Genomic DNA, 26957 nt, shown 5'->3' on the forward strand with positions numbered 1-26957 from the left:
AATCAAGAAAAATGAACATCTCCCCATCCACCAGGAGCTCAACGACAACTATCAACAGGTTTTGAAGTCATGAAGACCCCTTTTGCACCCACATGCTTAATCTTTAACAATGCGATTCAATGCTGATGAAGCTTTTAAAGTCAAATGAAGTTCACAAGAAGTCACAAACAAACATCTTGTGAAACACCAGGACAGAAGATCTCTGTCTTCTGTGAAGATCATGGGCAACGCTAAACCACATCTGCACAAACCATGATAGATGAGGTTAGTTGATGCACAAATGGAAAATTAAAAACTCTCCAGTGTGCGACAGTAGTGACCCAGAACTGACCATGGAACATAAAATGATTCAATACTTAATTCACAAATACAGAGGAGGCACCATACACGCCACTATTCCTGACACAAATATCCGGTATAACCTAAAATTGCAGTTGTTGCCGTACATCCAAATCAGCCATAAGAATGAGAGTGTGGACCTCCAAACACCACCCACCCAGGAAAATTGTCTCTAATGTGTTTGATGTTCCATGATGTATTCTTAATGGTCTCCTTGAAAAATGCCACAAAGAATTTGGCATTAACTATCGCTTATTCATTTTCCACATTCAACTCCATATGGATCCCTTTAGGTTTACAAAACCTCTCTGACTACTTTCTTGTTATAATTGTATTGGAAGCTTTTTTTAGGCACTTCCTGCTTCAAATCCCCCTTTCCACTTTTCTCTTCTCTAATCTCTAGTCAAGTCTAATCACTTATTTCTTGACCTGCTCTTGGACAGTCTTGTATTCAGCTCATTTGTTACCCTTAGAAGGTCGGAAAAAATGTTTTCCAATATCCCTTTTCATTTTCCTGCTAATTCATTTTTGAACATTTTCATTTACTTTGCCTTTACTGCAGTTAAATATAAATTTGCACAAATCGCCCCACTTTCTGAAGGATGCCTGTTTATCCTTGGCAGGTTTATTCTTGATTGGCGGCCCCCATTCCATGTTACTAAACTTGGCCTTCATGCCTCTAAAGTTTGCCTGCCTGAAGTTGTGCATCGAGGTTTGGATACATGCCTGCACTGTTTCTCAACTCAAATTCAAAATGATGTTGCCATGGTCACTACCTCCTCGTGCTTCTGTTATATTTACTCTCTGAATAGTAACTGGGACATTCACAAGAACCAAGTCCAGAATTGAGCTTCCTGTATTGGGAACCTGAGATACTGGGAGTAATGTTATGCTTTAGAGCCTTGCCTGCCAGATGCACATATCAGGAAACAATGCATATGCTGTCAAAGATTTTTAATTCGTCAAAATTAATCGGTGAGAAATGAAGGGAAGTGTGCCCGTGATTTCCTGATTGTGCGCCCATCTGGAGAGGCATCCCTTCAGGAGTGCAAACTCAGAAAATCAGATCTGCTGTGTCAGGAAGCATTTGTGTACTACACTGAGCAGCTTAAGAGGCTTTCCAACTTGGACATTCACAGTTTATGTTGGGCTGGTTGAAGACCCTGTCTGTACTCATTATTCTAATATTATCATAAAGTGATAAGTTAGTATGGCCTGGTTATTTATCACAAACCCCAAATATTGCCCTATTTCTTGTAATATAACTAGCCAGAGATTTATAGAACCATGGAATAGAATTACAGAGAAAGGGGCCATTCATCCCATTGAATCTGTGCTGGCACTTTTGATGAGCAATCTCCAGTTAGTCCCACTCCCCCACACTTCCCCTGTATTTCTGTAGTCTTTTCTCCTTTAAATATTTATCAAAGTCCCTTGTGAAGGCTACTACTGAATCTGTAATTGACACTTAACCAGGCAGTGCATTCCAAATCCTAACCACTTGTTGCATAAATTTTTTTTCCCCCTTTTAGTTCTTTTGCCAATCACCTTAAATGTGTCCTCTGGTTATCAGCCCTTCAGCTATTGGAAACAATTTCACTTTATCTGTAGGTCCCCAAACAGTAGTTCCGCAGTGGGGCACAGTATAAACCAGGAAATACTGGGGGCTTGTAAGAAAGGTACAGCAATAATCAGGGGTGATTTTAATATACATGTAGACTGGATTAGTCAAATAGGCAAGAGTAGCCTCAAGGGAGAGCTCAGTGAATGTATTAGAGATTGTTTGTTGTGGAACCAACCAGGGAGCAGGCTATTCTAGATTTGGTGTTGTGTAATGAGGTGGGATTAATAAATAATCTCATTGTTAAGGATCCTCTAGGGAAAAGTGATCATAGCATGCTAGAATTTCAAAATCAGTTTGAGGGCGAGAAGCTGGAGTCCCACACGAGCGTTCTGGAGTTACACAAAGGTAATTATATAGGCATGAGGACAGATTTGGCCCTAGTGGACTGAGCAGGAAGACTACAAGGTAGGACAGTTGACAAGCAGTGGCAGATCTTTAAGGAGATATTCAATTTATCCCAACTAAAATATATTCCAGAAAGGAAGAAAGATTCTAAGAAGGGGGAAAACATCCATGGCTAAGCAAGGAAGATAAGGATAACATAAAGACAAAAACTAAGACATACCATATTGCAAAGGTCAGTGACAGGCTGGAAGATTGGGAAACTTTTAAAGATCAACAAAGGGTTACTAAAAAAGTAATAAAAAGAGCAAAGGTAAATTATGAAAGAAAATTAGCGCAAAATATAAAAACAGATAGCAAAAACTTCTATAAGTATATAAAAGGGAAAAGAGTAGCTAAAGTGAATGTTGGTCCTTTGGAGGATGACACTGGGGAGTTAATAGAAGGGAACACAGAAATGGCAGAGACACTAAATCAGTATTTTGCTTCAGTTTTCATGGTGGAGGACACTGGTACCATCCCAATAGTATCAGGTAATGCAGAGGTTATAGAAAGGGAGGAACTTAGAACAATCATCATCACTAGGGAAAAAGTACTGAGCAAACTATTGGAGTTGAAGGCAGACAAGTCCCCAGGGCCTGATGGCATACATCCTAGGGTCTTAAAGGAAGTGGCAGCGGAGATAGCGGATCCATTGGTTATAATATTCCAAAATTCTCTGGATACGGGAAAGGTTCCAGTGGAGGGAGGCAGAAAGTAGGGAACTATAGACCAGTTAGTTTAACATCTGTCGTTGGGAAATTATCAGAATCCATTATTAAGGAAGTAATAACAGGACATTTAGAAAATCAAAACGCAATCCATCAGTCAGCATGGTTTTATGACGAGTAAATCGTGTTTGACAAATTTGCTAGAGTTCTTCGAAGCTGTAGCAAGCAAAGTGGATAATGGGGATCCTGTAGATGTAGTTTATCTCGACTTCCAGAAGGCACTTGATAAGGTGCCGCACAAAAGCTTAATACACAAGGTAAGTTCACATGGGGTTAGGGGCAATTTATTAGCTTGGATAGAGGATTGGCTAACAAACAGAAAACAGAGAGTAGGGATAAATGGGTCTTTTTCTGGTTGGCAAGATGTAACTAATGGGGTGCCACAGGGTTCGGTCCTCGGGCCCCAACTATTTACAATCTATATAAATGACTTGGATGCAGGGATAGAAGGTACTATTGCCAAATTTGCAGATGACACTAAAATAGGTGGGACAGTAATTTGCAATAAAGAAATAAGAAATCTACAAATGGATATGGATAAATTAGATAAATGGGCCAAAATTTGGCAGATGGATTTTAACGTGGATAAGTGTGAGGTTATCTATTTTGGTCGGAAGAATAGAAAGGCAAATTATTATCTAAATGGAGAGAAACTTCAGAGTGCTTCAGTGCAGAGGGATCTGGGTGTCCTCGTGCATGAATCGCAGAAAACTAGTTTGCAGGTACAGCAGGTAATAAGGAAGGCAAATGGAATTTTGTCATTTATTGCTAAAGGAATAGAGTATAAAAGTAGGGAAAATTGCTGCAACTGTACAAGGCATTAGTGAGAACGCACCTGGAGTATTGCGTACAGTTTTGGTCCCCTTACTCGAGAAAGGATGTAATTGGATTGGAGGCAGTTCAGAGGAGGTTCACTAGATTGATTCCAGAGATGAGGGGATTGTCTCATGGAGAGAGATTGAGCAGTTTAGGCCTTTACTCTCTGGAGTTTAGAAGAATGAGAGGCGATCTAATTGAGGTATATAAGATGATTAAGGGGATTGACAAAGTAGACGTAGAAAGGATGTTTCCTCTTGTGGGGCAATCTAGAACGAGAGGTCATAGTTTTAGGATAAGGGGTAACAGATTTAAAACAGAGATGAGGAGAAATTACTTCTCTCAAAGGGTCTTGAGTCTTTGGAATTCACTACCCCAGAGTGGATGCCAGGAGATTGGGTAAATTTAAGGAGGAGATAGACAGATTTTTAATTAGAAATGGGTTGAAGGGTTATGGAGAACGGGCAGGAAAGTGGAGGTGAGGCCGAGATGAGATCAGCCATGATTGTAGAATGGTGGAGCAGGCTCGAGGGGCTGAATTGCCTACTCCTGCTCCTAGTTCTTCTGTTCTTATTTACTCTATCTGAACCCGTCATGATTTTAAACACTTCTATCAATTCTCCGCTTATCCTTCTCTGTTCTAAGGAGAACGGCCCAAGCTTCCCCAGTCCATCTACATAACTGTAATCCCTCATCCCTTGAACGATTCTAGTAAATTTTTTCTGTGCCCTCTCCAAAACCTTCACATCCTAACAAAAGTGTGGTGCCAGAGTTCAACACAATACTCCAGCCGGGGCTGAACATTTTTATGTAGGTTTAGCATATCCTTTTGGCTTTTCTATTCTATAGAGATAATTTTAAACCCAACAAAACAGGCGGGTTAGGGTCGGGGGGATGTTAAAATATTTTAAATCTCAAACCTGTTCCCAACCTACCTCTAACCTGGCCATTTCCAGTATTAATGGAGGCGAGATAGGATGGGCAGGTAACCAACCAACACCCCGTAAGTATGTTGGACATTTAAATATTAAAATAAGGCTGTGTGCCTCATATTTAACCTGTGTTCCAGGTTGAACCCTGGTAGGCCATATCTCTTGAGCAATTTTGTGGGCCAAGAGGAAAAGGAATGCTTCCTCCTAGCCCATCAAGCTTACCTTCTTCGATGCCTGTTATTGGATTCCCACCTCCTGGGATCAAAAATCAAACACCCCAACTCAGAACCCACTCTTGGATTGGTGATCGGGCCTCCCCTCTAATTCGGCAGCCATCCCTCCCCACCCCTATGATTAGACCTTCCTCCTGGGATCAGATACCCCTTTCTGGGATTGGTGGCCCCTCCCTGGGATCTGACCAACCCATCCCAAGATCAGTGACTACAATCCCCCAAGTTCCAGACCCAAGTACCCTGCCCACGCTCCCACTAACCGAGATGCAAGCTATTTATCTCCTCCTGGGCTGCGGCCTCCTCAAGAGCTTTCCCCACCTGGCAATCAGACTGGCTTCTGGGCAGGGAACCTGCTTAAAAAAAAACTCCACAGCTTGGCCATAACTCCTCTCCCATCACTCACACAACCGCCGCCATAAATATTACGCCCAAGACCCCAAATGCTTTATTAACTACTTTGTTAACCTCTCCTGCCACCTTCAAAAATTTGTGCACAAGCACCTCCAGTGATCTCTATTCATGCTCACCCTTTAAAATTGTACCATTTAGCTTATATTTTCTCTCCTTATAACAAAATGTATCTCCGTCCAAGTTTCCTGTAATGCCGGCTCAATTACTAAACATTCAGGTCTCCTAGATACATACAAGGCAATACTTCCACTTTGTCTGTTCCCCTATCCTTCCTGCATGCTCTGTTCTGTTATAAGTTATATTCATATCCATTTTGTTAAGTTAGCTGTGATGTTCCTGGCTATGACATTGAAGATATGAGTTGCTACAACTGCTTCCAGTTCTATATCACTTTATATTTAAGTGCTTGTGGGATTTTGGCCTCTGCTCCCTAAAGCTCCCTATCTGGTTGTCTGCTTTTTTGTCTTGGTAATATGATGCACATGGTCATAATGAATTCTTAGCCCTATTCTAATTACTTCCATTATCCTATCTGTTCTTGTGTTTAAGCTGGATTCTGCTGCACCTAGGTTAAATGATTTTGAAAGCTATTTTTACATTGCCTGCGCCTGCCATATTTAGGTGAAGCACATCACCCCATACCAACTCTTCTAATATCAAACCAACCCCCAACGAGCTTACACCATTTAGCTAGCTAATTCTCAATGTTCCTGTCAATCTCATTCCTTTTCCCTGTCATTGTAACTATTCCCAAGAATACTAGCTCTATATTTGTCTTCTGATTTCATTAACCACTGTATGACAACAAACATTCAGCCTATACCTGCTCTTCCCAGCCAATCTTCAAGTTGGGAACTTCTGGCTCCATGTAGACCACTCACCAATGTGTTTACCTTGCCCTTTTGACACATCTACCCATCTAAACTTGGAGACTCCCTCTACTAATACCTCTCCGAGATTCCAGTGCTGACCACTCCACCCTCACCAAGGGTCCTTCGACAGCACCTTCCGAACCTGTGACCTCTACAACCTAGAAGAACAAGGACAGCAGATGCATGGGAACACCCCTACCTGAAAGTTCCCCTCCAAGTCACACACCATCCTGACTTGGAACTATATTGCCGTTCCTTCACTGGCGCTAGGGCAAAATCCTGGAACTCCCTAACAGCACTGTGGGTGTACCAACACCACATGGACTGCAGTGGTCAAGAAGGTCGCTCACCACCACCTTTCAAGGGCAATTAGGTATGGGCAATAAATGCTGGCCCTGCCAGCACATCCCAAGAACGAATTAAAAAACCCTCCCCTAACCTAACTATCTGCTATCATAAATGTTCTACGGTTAGCAGCCTTGTTAGCCTTTCTGTGTGAACATAAGTGCATAAGAAATAGGAACAGGAGTAGGCCATTCAGTCCCTCCAGCCTGCTCCGCCATTCAATGAGATCATGGCTGATCTTCTACTTCAACACCATTTTCCTGCATTATCCCCGTTAACACCTGATGTTTTTAATATGTAGAAATCTATCAATCTGAGTCTTCAACATGCTCAACATGTGGACTGAGCCTCCACAGCCCTCTGGGGCAGAGAATTCCAAAGATTCACCACCCTCTGATCGAAGAAATTCCTTCTCATCTCAGTCCTAAATGGCCTGCCCCCTATTCTGAGACTGTGTCCCTGGTTCTGGACTCCCCAGCCAGGAAACATCCTTCCTGCATCAAACCTGCCGAGCCCTGTAAGAATTTTGTATGTTTGAATAACATCATTTCACATTCTTCTGAACTCCAGAGAATAAAGGCCCAGTTTAGTTAATCTTTCCTCATAGGACAATCCCTCCATCGTAGGAATTAGTTTGGGGAACCTTCATTGCACTCCCTCTATGGCAAGTACATCTTTCCTTAGGTAAGGAGACCAAAACTGCACACAATACTCCAGGTGCAGTCTCACCTATATAATTGCAGTAAGACATCTTTGCTCCTATACTCAAATACTCTTGTAATGAAGGCCAACATATCATTTGCCTCCTTAATTGCTTGCTGTACCTGCATGTTGGCTTTCAGTGACTCGTGAACGAGGACACCCAAGTCCCTTTTGAAATTCAACACTTCCCAGCCTCTCACCATTTAAGAAATACTCTGTATTTCTGTTTTTCCTACCTAAGTGGATAACCTCACATTTCTTGACATTTTATTCCATCTGCCAAATTTTTGCCCACTCATTTAGCCTCTCCAAATCCCCTTGAAGCATCTTTGCATCCTCCTCACAACTCACACTTCCACTTACTTTTGTGTCATCTGCAAATTTGGTAATATTCTATTTAATCCCCACATCCAAATTATTGATATAGATTGTGAATAGCTGGGGCCCAAGCACTGATCTTTGCAGTACCCTACTAGTCACAGCCTACCAACCTGAAAATGACCCATTTATTGCTACTCTATGTTTTCTGTCCATTAACCAGTTCTCAATCCATGCCAGTATATTCTCCCCCATGCCATGTTCTCTAATTTTGTTTACCTACCTATTGTGTGGGACCTTATCGAAAGCTTTCTGAAAATCTAAATATACCACATCCACCGGTTCCCCCTTATCTATTCTACTAGATACATCCTCAAAAGATTCCATTAGGTTTGTTAAACATGAGTTCCCTTTCATCTGCCCAATCCTATCATTATTCTCTAAGTGTCCTGTTATCACATCCTTTAATATAGATTCTAGTATTTTCCCTATGACTGATGTTAGGCTAACAGGTCTGTAGTTCCATGTTTTCTCTCTCCCTCCTTTCTTAAATAGTAGGGTTACATTTGCCACCTTCTAATCTGCAGGAACCATTCCAGAGTCTATAGAATTTTGAAAGATGACCACCAATGCATCTACTATCTCTACAGCCACCTCTTTTAACACTCTGGGATGTAGTCCAGGGAATTTATCTACTTAAGTCCCATTAATTTCTCTAGTACTTTCTTTTACTAATATTAATATCGTACAGTTCCTCGTTTACGCTAGTCCCTTGTATAGTCTATCCCCACTACTGGTCCTGAGGTTTAGTCTGGGTATCAATGACTCAAGACTACCAAATTATTATTCACACATAGCATGTTCATTCAGCTTTTCAAAATCTTATCTTCAACAGTGATTATACTCACCCGTCCACGTAAGCTAGGTTACTTCGGTTCATCCAAGAGTCGGAACAGAGCAGATGATCAGTCCTCCCCTTCCAGTTTTCCAAGTAGTTGATCAGACTACTTAGTCCTGAGCTAGCTATCCAGCACTTAGGAGCACACTTTCTTATACCCTGTTTCGTGCATGCTATCTGCGTGTTCAGCTCAGGATGGGCCAGACCTGACTACTCGATGTACAGTGATTGGTCAGTCAGCTGTTGCTAATGCCACGGGTGCACTGCATCAGCCATAGTTGGTCAACCTTTCACCAATTTTGACATCTGCTTATTTTTGGTAGCCTCATCCCTCATGTTTCGACCACATTGCATAGTTAGTTCTCTGTTCTCCAGCCTCCTTGTCTGATAACAAGACATTACTTCATTCCGCCAACCCCCCAAGCAACCAGCTCACATGGCGTGTCTGTTACAAACTTAGCAACAAGTTAGACATGCCTCCATCATGACCTTGCAGGTTTTAGTACATTCACTTCCCCTTTTGGCAGTACCGTTACACCACATTGCAGCTTCAATACTTATCCCACTTCCCTGCTGTGAACTTGTTCACCACTTTTAGCCGCACACACTACTTCCCCACGTACCAAGTTACACACAGTTCATTGGTTTGATGGTGGTCACCTACACTTGATTCTCCATTATTTCTGGGAGGTTTTTAGTATTTTCCTGCGTGAAGACAGACAGGAAGTATTTGTTTAATTTCTCTGCCATTTCCTTATTCCCCGTTATAAATTCTCCTGACTCCTCTTGTAATGGACCCACATTTGGTTTTGCTAATCTTTTCCTTTTTACATATCTGTAGAAGCTTTTATAGTGCATTATTATGTTTCTCGCTAGTTTACTCGCATATTCAATTTTCCCTTTCTTAAACTTTGGTCCTCCTTTACAGAATTCTAAAATGCTCCCTTTCCTTGGCAACTTTATATGCCAATTCCTTTGATCTAATACAACTAACTACGGTTTGAACCCTTTCCTTGCTAGGTTTTTTGTCCATTAAAGGAATGTATTTTTGTTGTAAACTATGTTTTAGTTCTTTAAATGTTAGCCATTGCCTGTCTATCAACATACCTTTTAACATAGTTTCCCAATCCAGGACTTGAATCCTGTGCATGTCATTTCCACTGTGCCTCTGGGGTTTCCGTCGATCTTCTGTGGAAGTTACGACAGGAGATCAGGAAACCCTGACAGAAGTTCTACTCCTGTTCTCTAGTGCAATTTTTGGCATCAAAACCTTTCTGTCTTTTCAAAATGTTCCTCTTTTTTTACTTTCAACCCAGTCATTGTCTCCCTCAACAGTGTCACCTCCAGCCTCCTCCTCAAGGATCCTAGTTAATATTTATGTCAAACAACATTATTAAAACAGATTATCTGGTTCATTGTCACATTTCTGTTTGTAGGATTTTTCTGTACACAAATTAGCTTCCGCGTTTCCTAGAGCACAATAGTGACTACACTTCAAAAGTCTTTCATTGCCAGATCTGGCTAGATGATATAAAATACTATCAGGTCCTGCTCTCATATGCTAAAACTGCTCACTATTCGAGGATCATTCTGGAATGAAAAGATAACCCCAGGCTTCTTTTCTCTACTACAAGCTGTCTTCCAAAACTCCTCTGCCATCTCTTCCACTCACCTCCACAACGAATGTGAAGAGTTCATGGTTTCTTTCTCACTAAGATTGAGACCAGCCGTTCAGCTTCCTTTGCCACTTCCCTCCCTTCCCCTAGCCTACTGGGCCTAACATTCTCTAAGGATCCCCCTGCCACCCTAGCGTTGAGCTATCTCTGAACTCATCTTGTCCATGAGACCCACCTCCTTCCCACCAAACAGTTGACCATCCAAAATAAAAACAGAAAATGCTGGAAATACTCAATAGGACTGGCAGCATTTTTCAGGTTCTGATGAAAGGTCACAGACCTGAAACGATGGGCCAAGTGGTGGAGGTCCCGTCAGTGGGGTGGTTTTCAGGTGGCTGGCACACTTGGGCCGGAGGCGGGACTTACCCACGATATTGCCAGGAGGAGACAATTAAAAGCTGGCAGGCAGGGGAGGTGGTCAATTAAGGATGGTGGGCGGGCCTTCCAAGCTGCTGGCTCACTCAGTGGTCCGGCAGCTCTGGAGCCTTGGCAGCGCCACTGAGAGAGGAGGCTGCTGTTGAGGCAGCAAGGAGAACACGAGGGCGCCTCCATTTTGAGGCATCCTCGGAAGGGTGAGCATTAAATAAATTTTTACGTGCACCAAGCAGGCAGGGCCAGAGAACGGAGGGGAAACCACTCCAGCGGCAGTGTTGGGGCCGGGGTGAGGAGTGTCATTTTCTGCCAGCAGCCCCCTCCCTGTGCCATTGAGACTGCCTCCCCTCAAGGAAGCCGCTGGGAGGCTGCCTCTATGCAGCATTTTGTGTTGATTTTGATATCACTTGCAAGTTTCTTTTCATACTCCCTTTTTCATAGCTCTCATTCTCTTCTTTGTCAACCTTTGCCATCTTTGTATATTTTCCATTTGCCAGGATCTGTGCTATTTTTGCATTTTTGTGTGCTTTTTCTTTTAGTTTTATCTTTCTCTTATGTTTTTAGTTGTCCATGGTTCTCTTTTTTTGGCAAAATTAGAGCTCTTGCCCTTTTGGGGTATAAACTGGTCCTGTATCACATTAAGCTATTTTTTGAACACCTCCCACTGATCATCTGTTATTTTAACCATTAACTGATTTTCCCAGTTTACTATGGACTGTCTCTGTCTCATCCTATTGAAGTTGACTTACCCAATTCTAGAAGCTCAGTAGCTGTTTCACAATTCTCGCTTTCAGACGATACATTAAACTCGATCATATTAGAATCGATATTAGGTAAATGTTCATGAATGGTTAGGCTGTTAATTAAATCTGGCTCATTACTAAATCTAACATGGCCTGCCCCTTGTTGGTCATAGGACATTCCTTGGGTTATGTGGGAATTTATTCAATTAAATAATTGACCTGTAAGTTGTTGATAATCTCTTTAACTAGCACTGGTAGAGGGTTCGTCCTGCTGCTGCACATGTGTTCAACTGTATGAGCTCAAGGGAGGACGCTGGCTGGACAGTTAAGTTGCAAAATGGCAACACTGCTGTCGAATCAGCATTGCATGCTGTTTGACGTCATGATCTTTCTGCTTCACACACTTGTGGTGGACATTCACTGTGTGTGTGCTAATGCCTGTACCACTAATGACATCTGGTGCGCTCAATGTCACAAGTGTGCTGACGTGCTATGGATGCCATTTTGAAAATCTAAAGGCACTTTTAGTGCCCCAAAAACAGGCAGCAACAAGCCAAGTTTCCCACCCAGTGGTTTTAGAAAAGGACTGATGAGAATGCCAGTGTAAGTAAAGTCTATTCGGCTCATTAAACTCACTTTATCATCATCCAATCTGTCCATTTCCAATATTTTTCTTATACTCTTGCCTCAAACCTGTACTGTTTGCAAAATTAATTTTGAGAAGTTATTTGATTTACTCTTTTAGCTGAAATTCTTTACCTTCGAATTATGTCTGATGTTGATTCTTTGTTTTTTACTTAAAGTGTCTCAGCATTAATTTTACGGATTTCCTTTATTACAATTACGTTTCGTCTCTTCTGGACTTCTACATTCAAGGACGATTAGAATTCCAACAAAGGCAATCTGAAGTGTCTCACACAAAGTTTTGTGGATAAAATGTTCTGATTAACCTAAAAATCTCTACTCAAGAATTACTGCTCTTTGTCTACATATCAGAAATATGGATGGAGCTGCTGATCTTCTACACTAGCAGAATTCCTGTGATCTTGTTCCTGAAAATGAGTCACAGGTAATACTTTTACAAGTAGGGACTTGGGGATATGGGATTGGAGAGGAGTATTCATCCTCATTGAAAGAACCTAGACAATAGTTTGTAAAAGATCTCAGAGATAACAAGATAAGTGTTTTTGTTTGGATGCTTGACAATAAGTAAATGTCACATTATTTGGGTGCTATGGGTGCAATTTGAGGACCAGATGGCATCCAATGTGTGCATGCAAACATCTGGCGGAATTATGCAGAGCAGGCAGACCATGATGCCAATCAGCTGAATTGATGCCAACAGTGCCATTTTGCTGCTCAATTCTCCAGCCTATACCCTCTGTTGATCTCGCACAGCTGAACACATGTTAAGCAGCAGGAAGGACACCTACTAGCGCTATTTAAAAGGATCATGAACTACTTAGAGGTTAGTTGCTAGTTACATACGAACATACAAATTAGGAGCAGAAGTAGGCCATTTGGCACCTCTAGCCTGCTCCACCATTCAATAAGAATTAGAACATTACAGCGCAGTACAGGCCCTTCGGCCCTCGATGTTGCGCCGACCTGTGAAACCATCTGACCTACACTATTCCATTTTCTAGATGATGGCTTATCTGTTTGTGTCTTGAATCACACTCCCATCTACCCCCGATAACCTTTGATTCGCTTGCCTAACAAGAATCTATCTACCTCCGCCTTAAAAGTATTCAATGACCCCGCCTCCACCACCTTCAGAGGCAGAGAGTTCCAAAGTTGCACAACCCTCTGAGAAAAAAAAATTCTCTTCATCTGTCCTAAAAGGGTGACCCCTAATTTTATAACAGTGCCCCCTAGTTCTGGACTCACCCACAAGAGGAAACATCCTTTCCACATCCACCTTGTCAAGGCCGTTCAGGATGTTATATACTTCAATCAAGTCTCCCCTCACTCTTCAAAACTCCAGTGAAAACAAACCCAGTCTGTCCTGACAATATTGAAAATATTAATTAAACAGGACTCATTTCAGTGTTAATAGAGAGCAGATCATGCTCATTATAGTTTCGCATTTAAGGGATGGGTTTTTACCCAGTTGGAGAGTGACCTCTGGACAGAGTTAGTCCATGAGAGAAGAGTGGGAACAGGTATTTGGACTGAACTATGAATTGCCAATAAAACAGTTGTGGATCAGAGACTGTCATTGGCTTCCTCGTTTTGGTGATTGGACATCTGCCTGTTTAACATGGCAGCAGAGGATTAACTTTGATCTCTTCAGGTGGGAATATAAAGAAAAACATAGTTTCTTTCTCTAACCAAAGCAAGGCTCCTGCTGGTTTTTGGGGTGAAATGGCTGAATCATGCTGCAGGTTCTCGAACTGTGGTTATCCACTGGTCTTTTCAGAATTGGAAACATATGAACAATGGAAGAATGAGGTGGAAATGTGGACTCTGGTCACTTCCCTAATCAAGAGGAAGCAAGGTATGGCCTTGGCTTTGTCTTTACCAGGAAAAAGCAAGATTAGAAATAAAGTATTTTCGGAACTGAACATTATGGACTTGGATACTGAGGAGGGATTGCTGATTCTAATACATCTTATGGACAAGATTTACAGAAAAGATCAGTTGTTGGAAGCCTATGAGGCATGGTCAACTTTTGATAAATTTAAGAAGACGGACAATCAGTCCATGGAAAAATATGTCATGGAATTTGATAGGTGATATAACAGACTAAAAAGAATTCAGTCTAGAAATTCCTGAGTCTGTGCTTGTGTTCTAATTGTTAGATTGTGCACAGATCTCTCATATATAGATAGGCTTTTGGTTTTGACAGAGGTTCTATTTCATGGTAACGATTCTCTTTTTGAGCAAATGACTGTCCTAAAGAATTTTTTGGGAAAACAGTTGTTTCCAGCTACCTTCATGTCACAAATTGGAAATTCTGCAGTGATAGAGAATGCAGGACTCTCTGATTACTGGCTCTCAAAATCAATGGGGGCCTAGTCGCGGGTGCTTGTACAGTGAGAGAGAGTTGTTGAAAGACCTTTTTGAAGTGGGTTGCACTTTTGATAGATCTATGGATCAAAACAGAAGGCAAGGTTGGGATGATAGCCAAAGGTGAATTAATCCTGGAGATGCATGGCGAGTGGTTAATAAATGTTGTCAGTGTGAGTCTAAGTATTACTATGCAAGGAATTGTCCTAGAAGCAGGAATCGAGTATCTGAAATGACTCATGAGATGGATAGTTCTGATGCTGAATATGATGATAATGAACGACATGACAATATCATATTGGTGACTGAAAACTTGAGTCGGGCCATGAGCATTTTGGTTGCCAATTCATTCAATTGTGCAATATTAGACAGTGTCTGTACCTCAATAGTGTGTGGGGTTGATTGGCTGAACTGTTATTTGGAAACCCTTGGCAAGGTAGATAGTGAAGTTAGAGAATATGAAAGCGCTACTAGCTTTAGGTTTGGAGATGATAATACGCTAACGTCTTTAAAGAGAGTGGTCCTCCCGTGTGAAATAGCAGGAATGCGTCATTTCATCAGCACTGTGGTTCAGAGTGACATACCATATTGCTGAGTAAATCTTCGATGCAAAAAGCGAAGGTGAGATTGGACATGGAGAATGACAAAGCGTTTGTCTTCAGTAAAGCGGTAAATTTACAATTCACTGAATCAGGACATTGTTGTATTCTGTTGAGGAAACCGAGTGTTTTTTGTCGAGAAGTTCAAGAAGTATTATTGATGTTTGGAGACAAGTCTGGCAAACAAGAGAATTATCTGGAAATTGCACTGACAATTTGCCCATCCTTCATCGCTAAAGTTAAAGCTACTGCTAAAGGCTGCCAGAGTTTTAGTTTTAGTTTTAGAGATACAGCACTGAAACAGGCCCTTCGGCCCACCGAGTCTGTGCCGACCATCAACCACCCATTTATACTAATGCTACACTAATCTCATATTCCTACCATATCCCCACCTGTCCCTATATTTCCCTACCACCTACCTATACTAGGGGCAATTTGTAATGGCCAATTTACCTCCCAACCTGCAAGTCTTTTGGCTGTGGGAGGAAACCGGAGCACCCGGAGAAAATCCACGCAGACACAGGGAGAACTTGCAAACTCCACACAGGCAGTACCCAGAATTGAACCCGGGTCGCTGGAGCTGTGATGCTAACCACTGCACCACTGTGTCGCCCCACAGATAAAGAATACGACTCCCTTGTTTAACAAACCACATCTCAATGTGACATATGTATTAAATATTGGAAGACACTGCCGCTCCCGGTTATGAGTGTCTCATTAGCTCATGAATTTAATGAAGTGGCGGCGATGGACCTGAGTGTGGGACAGAGATCAAGGTATTTACCTGTTGCATTTTGTCACTATGGCAACTAGGTTCAGCATATCTATAGTAATAAACAACAAGGACAAACTGACAATAGTGGATAAAATTATGCAAAAGTGGGTTGGTATAGGTCTTGGAACGCTGGCAAAATTTCTGACATATAACGGAGGAGAATTTACAAATGACGAGTTTAGGGACATGTGTGAGAACTTAAATATTGTAGTTATGAACACTGCTGCGGAAAGTCCATTCAGCAATGGATTGTGTGAAAAAATCATGGGATAGTCGATGAAATGTTACACAAAATACTGATAGATCAACCGAACTGCAAGCTACAAACTGCTCTGGCATAGGCAGTACATGCAAAAAATTCTTTGCAAATGGTAGGAGGGGTGTAGCCCAAACCAATTGGTATACGGCGGTAATCCAACATTGCCTTTCATACTATGACGATCCTCCAGCCCTGGAGGGAACGACTATTAGCTTTACTTTCTCCGCTCACCTAAATGCAATACATGCTGGCAGAGCATTTATCCAAGCTGAAGCATCAGGGAAAAATTTCAGAGCATTAAGACATTGTATAAGACAGTTTGGGGAAGACTTTAGTTCTGGCGATCTTCTTCCTTTTTTATAAGAGAGAAGGGTATAGGGAATGGAAAGGTCCGGGAAAAGTTATCGGATGTGACGGGAAAACTTTAGTAATACAACATGGGAATCAAACCATAAAAGCACATTGTTTGTGGGTAATAGGGATGCGTTATGAATTTTGAAACCCAGAAAACATGGGAGAAGGTGATAACCATGAAGCATCATCGACAGCGCATGCCTATGCATTCTGCGGTTTTTTTTTCTCCAGAGGGGCTAGATCTGACAGCTCAAGAAATAGATGCCGATACACGTACTCTTCAGGAAGAACAAAAAAGTTCAAGAATGGTGGTCGAGAAAACTTACCCAAGTTCAGATAATGATTCAGGCGATGCCTCTGGGAGGAGGAAAAGATTGCATACAATGGAAAGGACCTCTAGTAAATATTTTGATAGGGGTAATCCAGAGAGCTCAATGTGAGAGGTCGCAGCCTGACTAGGCAACTGTATAGTCTGGATAGTGGAGATCTTTCTCTGGATAAGGTCAGAAGCAGAAGTCCCCGTGATCGGGAAGCGTTTGTAGCCACGAATAGATTAGAAGGTAGGGCGATTTAAGTGGCTAAACTGAGTTAGATAGATGTAAAGATTTGGGGTATATTCAGAGGTTGTGGATAGGGGCCAACCTGCTATGTTACACAAATGGATCTGTACAGAAAAAGTCCTACCAGATGGGGCCAGAGGTTTTGAGAAGTGCTTTGGGGGATAAAGAAATCAGGGTAGACTCTCCCACAGTGGGAAAGGTGATTTTTTGGCTATTTTAGCAACCTATTCTTGGAGGTACAAGTCCATAGATTTTTTTTTTATTATTCATTCATGGGATGTGGGCGACGCTCGCCAGGCCAGCATTTATTGCCCATCCCTAATTGCCCTTGAGAAGGTGGTGGTGAGCTGCCTTCTTGAACTGCTGCAGTCCATTTGGGGTAGGTATACCCACAGTGCTGTTAGGAAGGGAGTTCCAGGATTTTGACCCAGCGACAGTGAAGGAACGGCGATATAGTTCCAAGTCAGGATGGCGTGTGACTTGGAGTGGAACTTGCAGGTGGTGGTGTCCCATGTATTTGCTGTCCTTGTCCTTCTAGTTGGTAGAGGTCGTGGGTTTGGAAGATGCTGTCTGAGAAGCCTTGGTGCATTGCTGCAGTGCATCTTGTAGATGGTACACACTGGAAATGAATGTTTGTAGATGGGGTGCCAATCAAGCGGGCTGCTTTGTCCTGGATGAAGTCGAGCTTCTTGAGTGTTGTTGGAGCTGCACCCATCCAGGCAAGTGGAGAGTATTTCATCACACTCCTGACTTTTTTTAGAATTAGAACATTACAGCGCAGTACAGGCCCTTTGGCCCTCGATGTTGCGCCGACCTGTGAAACCATCTGACCTACACTATTCCATTTTCATCCATATGTCTATCCAATGACTTGCACCTTGTAGATGGTGGACAGGCTTTGGGGAGTCAGGAGATGAGTTACTCGCCTCAGGAATCCTAGCCTCTGACTTGCTCTTGTAGCCATGGTATTTATATGGCTACTCCAGTTCAGTTTCTGGTCAATGGTAGCCCCTAGGATGTTGATAGTGGGGGATTCAGCGATGGTAATGCTGTTGAATGTCAAGGGGAGATGGTTAGATTCTCTTGTTGGAGATGGTTATTGCCTGGCACTTGTGTGGCATGAATGTTACTTCCCACTTAACAGCCCAAGCCTGGATATTGTCCAGGTCTTGCTGCATTTCTACACGGACTGCTTCAGTATCTGAGGAGTCACGAATGGTGCTGAACATTGTGCAATCATCAGCGAACATCCCCACTTCTGACCTTATGATTGGACGAAGGTCATTAATGAAGCAGCTGAAGATGGTTGGGCCCAGGACACTACCCTGAGGAACTCCTGCAGTGATGTCCTAGAGCTCAAATGATTGACCTCCAACAACCACAACCATCTTCCTTTGCGCTAGGTATGACTCCAGCCAACGGAGGGTTTTCCCCCTGATTCCCATTGACCTCTGTTTTGCTAGGGCTCCTTGATGCCATATTCAGTCAAATGCTGCCTTGATGTCAAGGGCAGTCACTCTCACCTCACCTCTTGAGTTCAGCTCTTTTGTCCATGTTTGAACCAAGGCTGTAATGAGGTCAGGAGCTGAGTGGCCCTGGCGGAACCCAAACTGAGCGTCACTCAGCAGGTTTTTGCTAAGCAAGTGCTGTTTGATGGCACTGTTGATGACACCTTCCATCACTTTTCTGATGATTGAGAGTAGACTGATGGGGCGGCAATTGGCCGGGTTGGATTCGTCCTGCTTTTTGTGTACAGGACATACCTGGGCAACTTTCCACATTGCAGGGTAGATGCCAGTGTTGTAGCTGTACTGGAACAGCTTGGCGAGGGGCGCGGCAAGTTCTGGAGCACAGGTCTTCAGTACTATTGCCGGAATATTGTCAGGGCCCATAGCTTTTGCAGTATTCAGTGCCTTCAGTCGTTTCTTGATATCACGCGGAGTGAATCGAATTGGCTGAAGTCTGCCATCTGTGATGCTGGGGTCTTCAGGAGGAGGCCGAGATGGATCATCAACTCGGCACTTCTGGCAGAAGATTGTTGCAAATGCTTCAGCCTTATCTTTTGCACTGACCAATCTTCTGCCATTCATCATTGCATAATTGTATGCTTTTTCCTTAAGTTTGATGCTTTCTTTAACTTTAGCTAACCATGGATGGTGGGTGCTACCCTTAGAGATTTTCTTTAATAGTCGGAATATATTTATCCTGAGTATCTGAAATATCCCCTTGAATGTCTATTCTGCTTCTCTATTGATCTATCTCCTAGCCTAGTATCCCAGTTCACTTCAGCTAGCTTCGCTTTCATGCCCACATAGTTTCCCTTATTTAAGTTTAAAATACTAGTCGGACACTCACTCTCTCTCATTTCTCTCTTTCAAACTGGATGTAAACTTCAATCATATTGTGGTCGCTTCTACCTAGAGGTGCCTTTACTCTGAGTTCATTCATTAATCCTGTCACATTATGCAATACCAAGCCTAATATAACCTGCTCTCTGGTTCCAGAACGTGCTGTTCTGAGAAACCATCTCAAAAGCATTCTATGAACTCCTCATCAGGCTACTATTGCCAATCTGATTTTTCTAGTTTATATGTAGATTAAAATCACCCATGCTTATTGATGTCTCTATCACAAGCACCCAATATTTCTTCTTTGTATACTTTGTCCTACATTATGGTTACTGTTAGGGGGCCTGTAGACCATTCCCACTAGTGACCTCTTTCTCATACTATTCCTCATCTCCACCCAAACCGATTCTACATCCTGATCTCCTGAACCAAGGACACCTCTAACTTTTGCACCAATGCCATCCTTGATTAACATTGCTACCCCTCCACCTTTTACCTAGCTTCCTATTCTTCTTGAATGTCATATCCCCCTCAGTATTCAGGACCCAATCCTTGTCATCCTGCAGCCATTTGTCTGCAATGGCTATCAGATCATATTTATTTACTTCAATGTGTGCTATCAGATCGTCTACTTTTGTTATGAATGCTATGTGCATTTAGATACACAGCCTTTAGTTTTGTCTTTTTATTATCTTTGTAACATCTAGTCTTGACTGTTCTTACGATTTTTTTCTCTCTGTCCCTTCCTGCCATTCTCTAACCTTCATTTCCCATATTACTATTCAGCTCTCCTCCTGCCTTGACTCTGTCCCTTTGTTTGCTACATCTACGCAGGCTTGATCCCTCACCCACCTTGGTTAGTTTAAGGCCCTCTTTACTTCCCTAGTTAAATGGTTTGCTAGCACACAGGTCCCAGCATGGTTCAGCTGCAGACCATCCCAACAGTACAGCTCCCACTTTCCTCAGTACTGGTGCCAGTGCCCCACAAACCGAAACCTACTTCTCCCACACCAGTCTTTAAGCCATGTATTAATTTCACTAATCTTATGTGCCCTCTGCCAATTGGCACGTGGCTCAGGTAATAATCCAGAGATTATTACCGTTGAGGTTCTACTCTTCAATTTTGTGCCTGCCTCCTCATACTGTCTAAGCAGAACCTCATTTCCTAATCCTACCTATGTCATGGACCTCGACAACTGGATCCTCCCCCTCCCACTCCAAGTTTCTGTCCAGCCCTACACAGATGTCACGAGCCCTGGCACTGGCTAGGCAACACAGCCTTCTAGACTCGCGCTCTCGGCTGCACAGAACAGTATCTATCCCCTTCACTGTACTATCCCCAACTACCACTACATTCCTTTTTGCTCCCCCCACTTGAATGGCCTCCTGTAGCACACTGCCATGGCCAGTCTGCTCATCACCTTGCAGACCTCACTTTCGTCCGCACAGGTGCAAGGTGCTCTCAACCTATTTGACAATTGCAAAGGCTGAGGCTCCTCCACTACTGTCTGCTCGGTCCCTTTACTTGCCTCACACATGGTCACATCCTCCTGTTCCTCACTGCTGACCCTGTTCTAAGAGATGTAACTGTCTTCCAGAACAAAATGTCCAGGTATTTCTCCCCCTCCCTTATGTTGTGCAGTGTTTACAGTTCAGCTTCCAGATCAGTAATCCTGAGCCGGAATTCCTCTTGCTGCTTCTACTTTCTGCAGATGTGTTTGTCCTGGATTGCCTTGGCATCCATAAGCTCCCACATACCACAGCTGCAACATAACACCTTTCCTGCCATTGTTACTTGTGCTATTAGTTAATTTACTTTAATTACTTTCTTAATCACTTTCTTAATTAACTCTCTCTGTTTATCAATCTACTAAGCTTGACTAGTATTAGTAAATAAAACCATACAATTCATAAAATTACCTGAGTTTTGAAAGATAAACGATAAACTCACCAACCAATCACCTATCTTGGAGTCAAGGGAAGATTCACCAACTGCTGGAGGCTAAAAAAAGATAGGAAAAGTAGCTTCTCTTTCCCCCTCTGCATCAAATTCCCACATGCACCAAATTTCCAGCTTCACTTTGACAATGTCGCACTCGGGAAAATGTGTCCTCTCACTGCACCCCCTCAATGCATTCAGCTAAGAACTAGTGTCATGCTAGGCCCCCACCTGCCAAGAATGAGGCACATTAATTTTGTCATGAACATTGATTTTAAACTGTTACTGGAGTGAAGAAAGGACTTTTTAAACAGATCAGCTGTGGCTGGAAAAGACATTTGCATATTAACACAGTGTTTGGAAGGACAAAGCAGCCACTCCTTGCCACATTCAACCCACAATGGACTTTTCATGACCAGACATTGAAGGTGGGGGAGCTCGCATTCCAGGTTGACTGCTACGATGACCGAATACACAAATTGACATGGTCAAACCAGCTAGTCACATGACTAACCTGCTGCGCAACCTGAGTTTTTTTTTTTGAATTTGTACAGACCGTTTGGGCAGAAAGTCTGGACTGAGAAAATCTCTCCTGTCTGCTCCCATCTCTTTCTCACAAGCCTCTGAATCCATGAAGACACATGAACCTCAAGAGAGAAAAGTCTCCTACAGTGAACAAGGTTTAAGAAGAATACTGAGCCCCAACGAAAAGTAAGATCTACCTACAATCAACAACTCTACAGTGAGCGTGAAGAACCATAACAACAACAACAACAACTCAGATATTGCCTCAAACTTTTCCACTTTATTTCTTCTGTTCTTTCTGTCTCTATCTACATGTGTGTATCATGTGAGCATGCTAGCGTGGGCATGTCATGTATCTGTAGGCGTTAACTGAATTAGAGTTCAAGTTTAAATAAATTTCAACTTTTCTTTGAAACCTAAGAAAGCCTCTTTGTGCTTGTTGCTTTGCCTTATAATTGGAAAGCTGCGAACAAGGATTCACCAAGGGGGAGCTAAAAAAAATACAGTGTTTTTAAAAGTTAAACCCTGTTATGGTAAGACCCAGGTGAAGGCTGAGAGGGAACCTTAGACACCTTTCTTACCTGGTCGTAACAGAAATTTAGGGGCTACCGTCCAGAGTTAACCCACAGACAAACAAGAGAAATTGGGAACTATTTGGCTTCCCACTTCCAATCAAAAAAGTACAAGATTTCAAATACAGGTTTTCTTGTGGTTGTGTGTGCTTGAATACTAACATTGTCTACAACTGAAGCTAGTAGCTCTCCTAGCCAGGGTGAAATAACTTGTGTTAAGTTAAAAGCACTGTCTATGGAGGAGTTGAGGAAAATGGCTGAGTAGTGTGGGATCACTGTACATGGCAAGGCTAGGAGGTTTGAACTCCTAAGGCTAGTGGCCAACCATTTTTCCCTTGAATCTGAAGAAGCATAAACAGGGTTAGAAGCAGACTCCGACAGAGTATTGTTAGCAAAGATACAATTGGAACAGGAAACTTGAATTTGAGGAGAGGGAGAGAAAGAATATTCTGGAAGGAATGTGAAGAGAGAAAGTTGGAACGGCTTGAGTTAACTAGGGGGCAACAGAGTAACGCCAGTGAAAGCAAGGCCAGTATGGAGGAGCATAATTCAGGGCTGTGTACAAAATTGTTAAAACTAGTTCCACTAATTCCAAAATTCAATGAGGAGGGTGCGAGCCACCATTTTCTGAGCTCACCGTCGAGATTGGCTGCGGGCTCTTAAAATCCAGCCCAAGATTTCTGCATAGTGTCTTTACCAGAACTCAGATCTCTTTTTTTTCAATCCGGAACCTTCTCAAAGGTTTTTCGTTCCTTAACTCAAGTGATACCCACAGACTTGAGCAATTAAGCACAGTGAACAGATCAGCACAATCAAACGCCGATCAGTTAAACCACCTTCCAGCCCTACCCCAGTGGCCTAAGAAAAATTCAGCCCTATTTCTTTAATCCCCTCTGCTGAGCAAAAACCGATCAAGTCGCTAACTATAAATGGGCAGCTCATGAACAAAATGCATAATGTCAGAAATTAACTAGGGCACAATGTAGTAGGTAATACCCAATGTAAGGTAATACCCATCAGACCTAATTCAATGAAATATGGCTTAATCCAGCAAAGTAGTTTCTATTTAGTAATGTGCTGACATCTTCTAAATCTGGCTGACTTCATCTGATAGATTGACAGTAATACATAGCCTGATATTGGTAGTACGAATCAAAGCCTTTAGATCGATTTTTCTATATTCCATAGAAATTAGATTGGGAGGCTACTAAACTCGATGATGTTGATCTAGGAGCTGGGGTTAGATACTCTGGCTCAAGACAAACAATGAAATTGTGATATCACCAAGAAACAGGTGGTTGGTGTACATGACGTGATTCGTAGCTTGATAAATAGGCTCACATGCTATGCAAATTTAAAGAGTGTCCTTGAGATAAATATTACGGAACACAAAATCATGAGTATTGAAACTAGGACATGGTGTATTGCTAACTTTGGAATAAGGCCTCAAGCTTGTATTAGAGTGCATTAAGGAAATATATGGGTACTTTTGATAGCACACGGGGATTAATTCCGACTCTGGTTGGCTGCCCATTCTGAGGTGAAGATATTGAGGCCCTGACCCCTTTTTAAATCTGGCAGGCAGGTTCCAGGGTGCCAAACAGGGTTCTTGATGTATCTCACCGAATTAAGGCCTCAACATAGTGCTGGGACCGTGAGCAGTGATAAGTTGGGAGGGGATCAACCATCACAGAGGTTGACTGGCCCAGATTTGCTGAGGGACCACAAAAACAATTTGCCACTTACCTGTGGCGGGGCCTCTATGGTTTCATCACCTGTGGAACTTATCCTAGTGTGCATGGTGCAGGCTCTGACCAGTTCCAACCTAAATTGGCAGCTGACATCCTATTTACAATATAGGAACCTAATTCCCATATTAAAAGGGACCTATAGCATGAAACAGGCAGACGCTTTGGCCACCAGGTGGTAGGCCCTCCTCAAAATGGAATTGGCCACATTGCTAGTGTTCTCAGGATAGTAAGGCTGTTGACCCCATTTTGAAGTTATCGTGAGGTGAAGGCCATGACTAATGACCCCAGGGAACCAAGAAAACAGTCAGTGTGGACTTCTTACTTTCATGTAAAGTGGAAGGATTTTCATTTGAAGGAGGACATTTATGCTTGTCAATCTCCATTTTACTCTAATAGCCTGCTAATAAGACCAGATTATCAAAAATTTCACATTTCAAACCTACCTGATTGGCAATTTTCTGGTAAGTCACTAATTACTGGAAAAAAGTGGGTCATTCTTCTGTTTTTCTTTAAAGGATGAATTTTGGGTTTTATGTGTTTCTTTGAGCATATAATGGTGTGTTTCTAATAAAACTGCAGTGCACTGTGTGCATTTTCCATTCAGCATGTGAATGAAGACCATAATTGAAAACCATTAGATGTCAAATACATGATTGAATAAATCACAAAACTCTGTGGCCTAGAAATCGGCTACCAGTGCAAACTGACCAGAGAAACAATTCCTGTGCCAGAACCAGACAATCTGAGACACATCCAATATTGGACCTGATATTTGTTTACAGGTGAAGCCCTCCTGCTCCATTTTTTTTTGTTGAACAGTGCAATATCGGAGCCGAAATTATCATCTCAGCAGCTTCACAGTCTGGAAACATTTACTTCACAACTGACAGCTCTTTGAAGGTGGTCACCATTCACCAGAGAAAATTGTCACCATTGGTCAATCTTCACACCCCTAAGTCATGCAAGATTTGTACTTCATTTGCTAAAAGTGTGCCACACATGTCACAGCTAATGCATATTGTTAACATCAGAAAGTCCCCTGCCAGCTACTAACAAACCTGGTTTCACTCCAGTTAATGATCTGGTGCATTTGTTTTAATGCACCTTGAACCTTGGCTTTGATTATCTAACAGTCTGTTCTCTCATCTGAATAGGAGGATGTCCACTGCATCAAGCCTTTTCTACTCTTCTATTTGGGATTTATCGTGCATCCTTCTGCATTGTGTAGATCAGTTCCAAATGTGCATGAAGGCAGCAGGACCTTTCATTTAGCAGTTCTGAGGAGCGCTTTGGTGCATCTGTCCCTACCCTAGAGGCTTGAGCGCACAATCTTGGCTGACGCTCCAGTGCAGTAGTGAGGGAGTGCTGTACTGTAGGAGATGCTGTCTCTTGAATGAGATGTTAAACCTAGGTCCCATCTGTCCTCTCTGGTGAATGCAAAAAATCCCCGGCACTAATTTTTCAAAGACGAGCAGGGAGATCTCCCAGTGTTCTAACTAACATTTATTACTAAACAAACATCCCTAAAACAGATTAATTGGTCATTTATCTCATTACCCTATTGTGGGAGCTTATTGTGTGCAAATTATTTGCTGCATCAACAGTAACTACACCTGGAAATACTGCATTGGCTGTAAAGTGCTTTGGGAAGTTCTGAAGTTACGATCACATATCTAATCAAGACTGCCTACTTCCACCTTCGTAACATTGCCTGCCTCCACCTCTGCCACAGCTCACCTACTGCTGAAACCTTCAACTCTGTCTTTATCTCTAGATTTGCCTACTCCAATGCTCTCCTGGCCACCCTCCATTAACTTGAGCCCATTTAAAACTTTGCTGCCCATATCCTAACTTGCGCCAAGTCCTGTTCATCCATCATCCCTGCGTTCACTGACCTACATTGGCTCCCATTCTAGCAATGCCTCAATTTTAAAATTCTCATCCTCGTTTTCAGATCCCTTCATGGCCTCACCTCTCCCTATCTCTGTAACCTCCTCCAGCCTTGTAGTCCCCTGAGATCTCTACACTCCTCCAATTCTAGCCTCTTGTACATTCCCAGTTTTAATCACTCCACCATTGGTGGTCATGCATTCAGCTGCCTCAGCCCGATGCGGTGGAATTCCCTCCCAAGCCTGTCCATCTCACTACCCCTTTCTCCTCCTTTAAGACTCTCCTTAAAACCTACCTTTTTTATCAAGTTTTTGGTCACCTGTCCTAATAGTACCTTATGTGGCTTGTGTCAAACTTTGGTTGATAGTACTCCTGTGAAGCACCTTGGAACTTTTTGCCATGTTAATGGCACTATATAAATGCAAGTTGTTGAACATTGCCATGTAAATGCAAGTTCTTTCTCATTGTGTGTGTGTGTGTGTGTGTGTGTGTATATAAACACAAAAATGTGTTGAAATGCGGCTGCAGGCCGTTAGAGGATTATCTGTACTTTGTGCTGTGATACACTCCTACTTACATGTATAAAGATGCAAGTTGGAAGCAATCAAATCGTTATGCTATAAATTGCTCTCCAATTACAAAATGTCCCAGTGTTTTAATTGCTGACTGTCTCCCATTTACAGTATGATCGTTATCAGCACTATGGAACAGAGGAATATGTGCTACAGACGGGTGGGGTACTGTGCCCAAGACCAGGCTGTGGAGCTGGCCTGCTTCCAGATGCAGGCCTACGTAGAATAGAGTGTCTGCTGCAAAATGGAGTAGGCTGCGGGGTAAGATCCAACATAAAACATCTGCTTGCTCTGGTGTAATGCTGATTTTTCTCATTAAAATTTACATTGAATCAATTACAATAAAATCAGGAGAGAATTAACAAAGGCTGTCGATTTACTATCACCTGTTTCCAGTGAACTTTGGGG

General features: G+C 42.5%; 1 protein-coding gene across 5 annotated transcripts in view; it reads left to right on the plus strand.

Annotated features, from left to right (window-relative positions):
- The window catches only part of prkn (parkin RBR E3 ubiquitin protein ligase), a 1503655-nt gene that overhangs the window by 1274997 nt on the left and 201701 nt on the right, over window positions 1-26957 (plus strand). For all 5 annotated transcript variants that reach the window (XM_068044606.1, XM_068044605.1, XM_068044609.1 and 2 more), the window contains one exon: window positions 26661-26810. In XM_068044606.1, the coding sequence (XP_067900707.1) occupies window positions 26661-26810 (150 nt within the window). The remainder of the gene's footprint in view (window positions 1-26660; window positions 26811-26957) is intronic.

Source organism: Heterodontus francisci, chromosome 13, assembly GCF_036365525.1.
Source record: "Heterodontus francisci isolate sHetFra1 chromosome 13, sHetFra1.hap1, whole genome shotgun sequence".
Taxonomy (NCBI): domain Eukaryota; kingdom Metazoa; phylum Chordata; class Chondrichthyes; order Heterodontiformes; family Heterodontidae; genus Heterodontus; species Heterodontus francisci.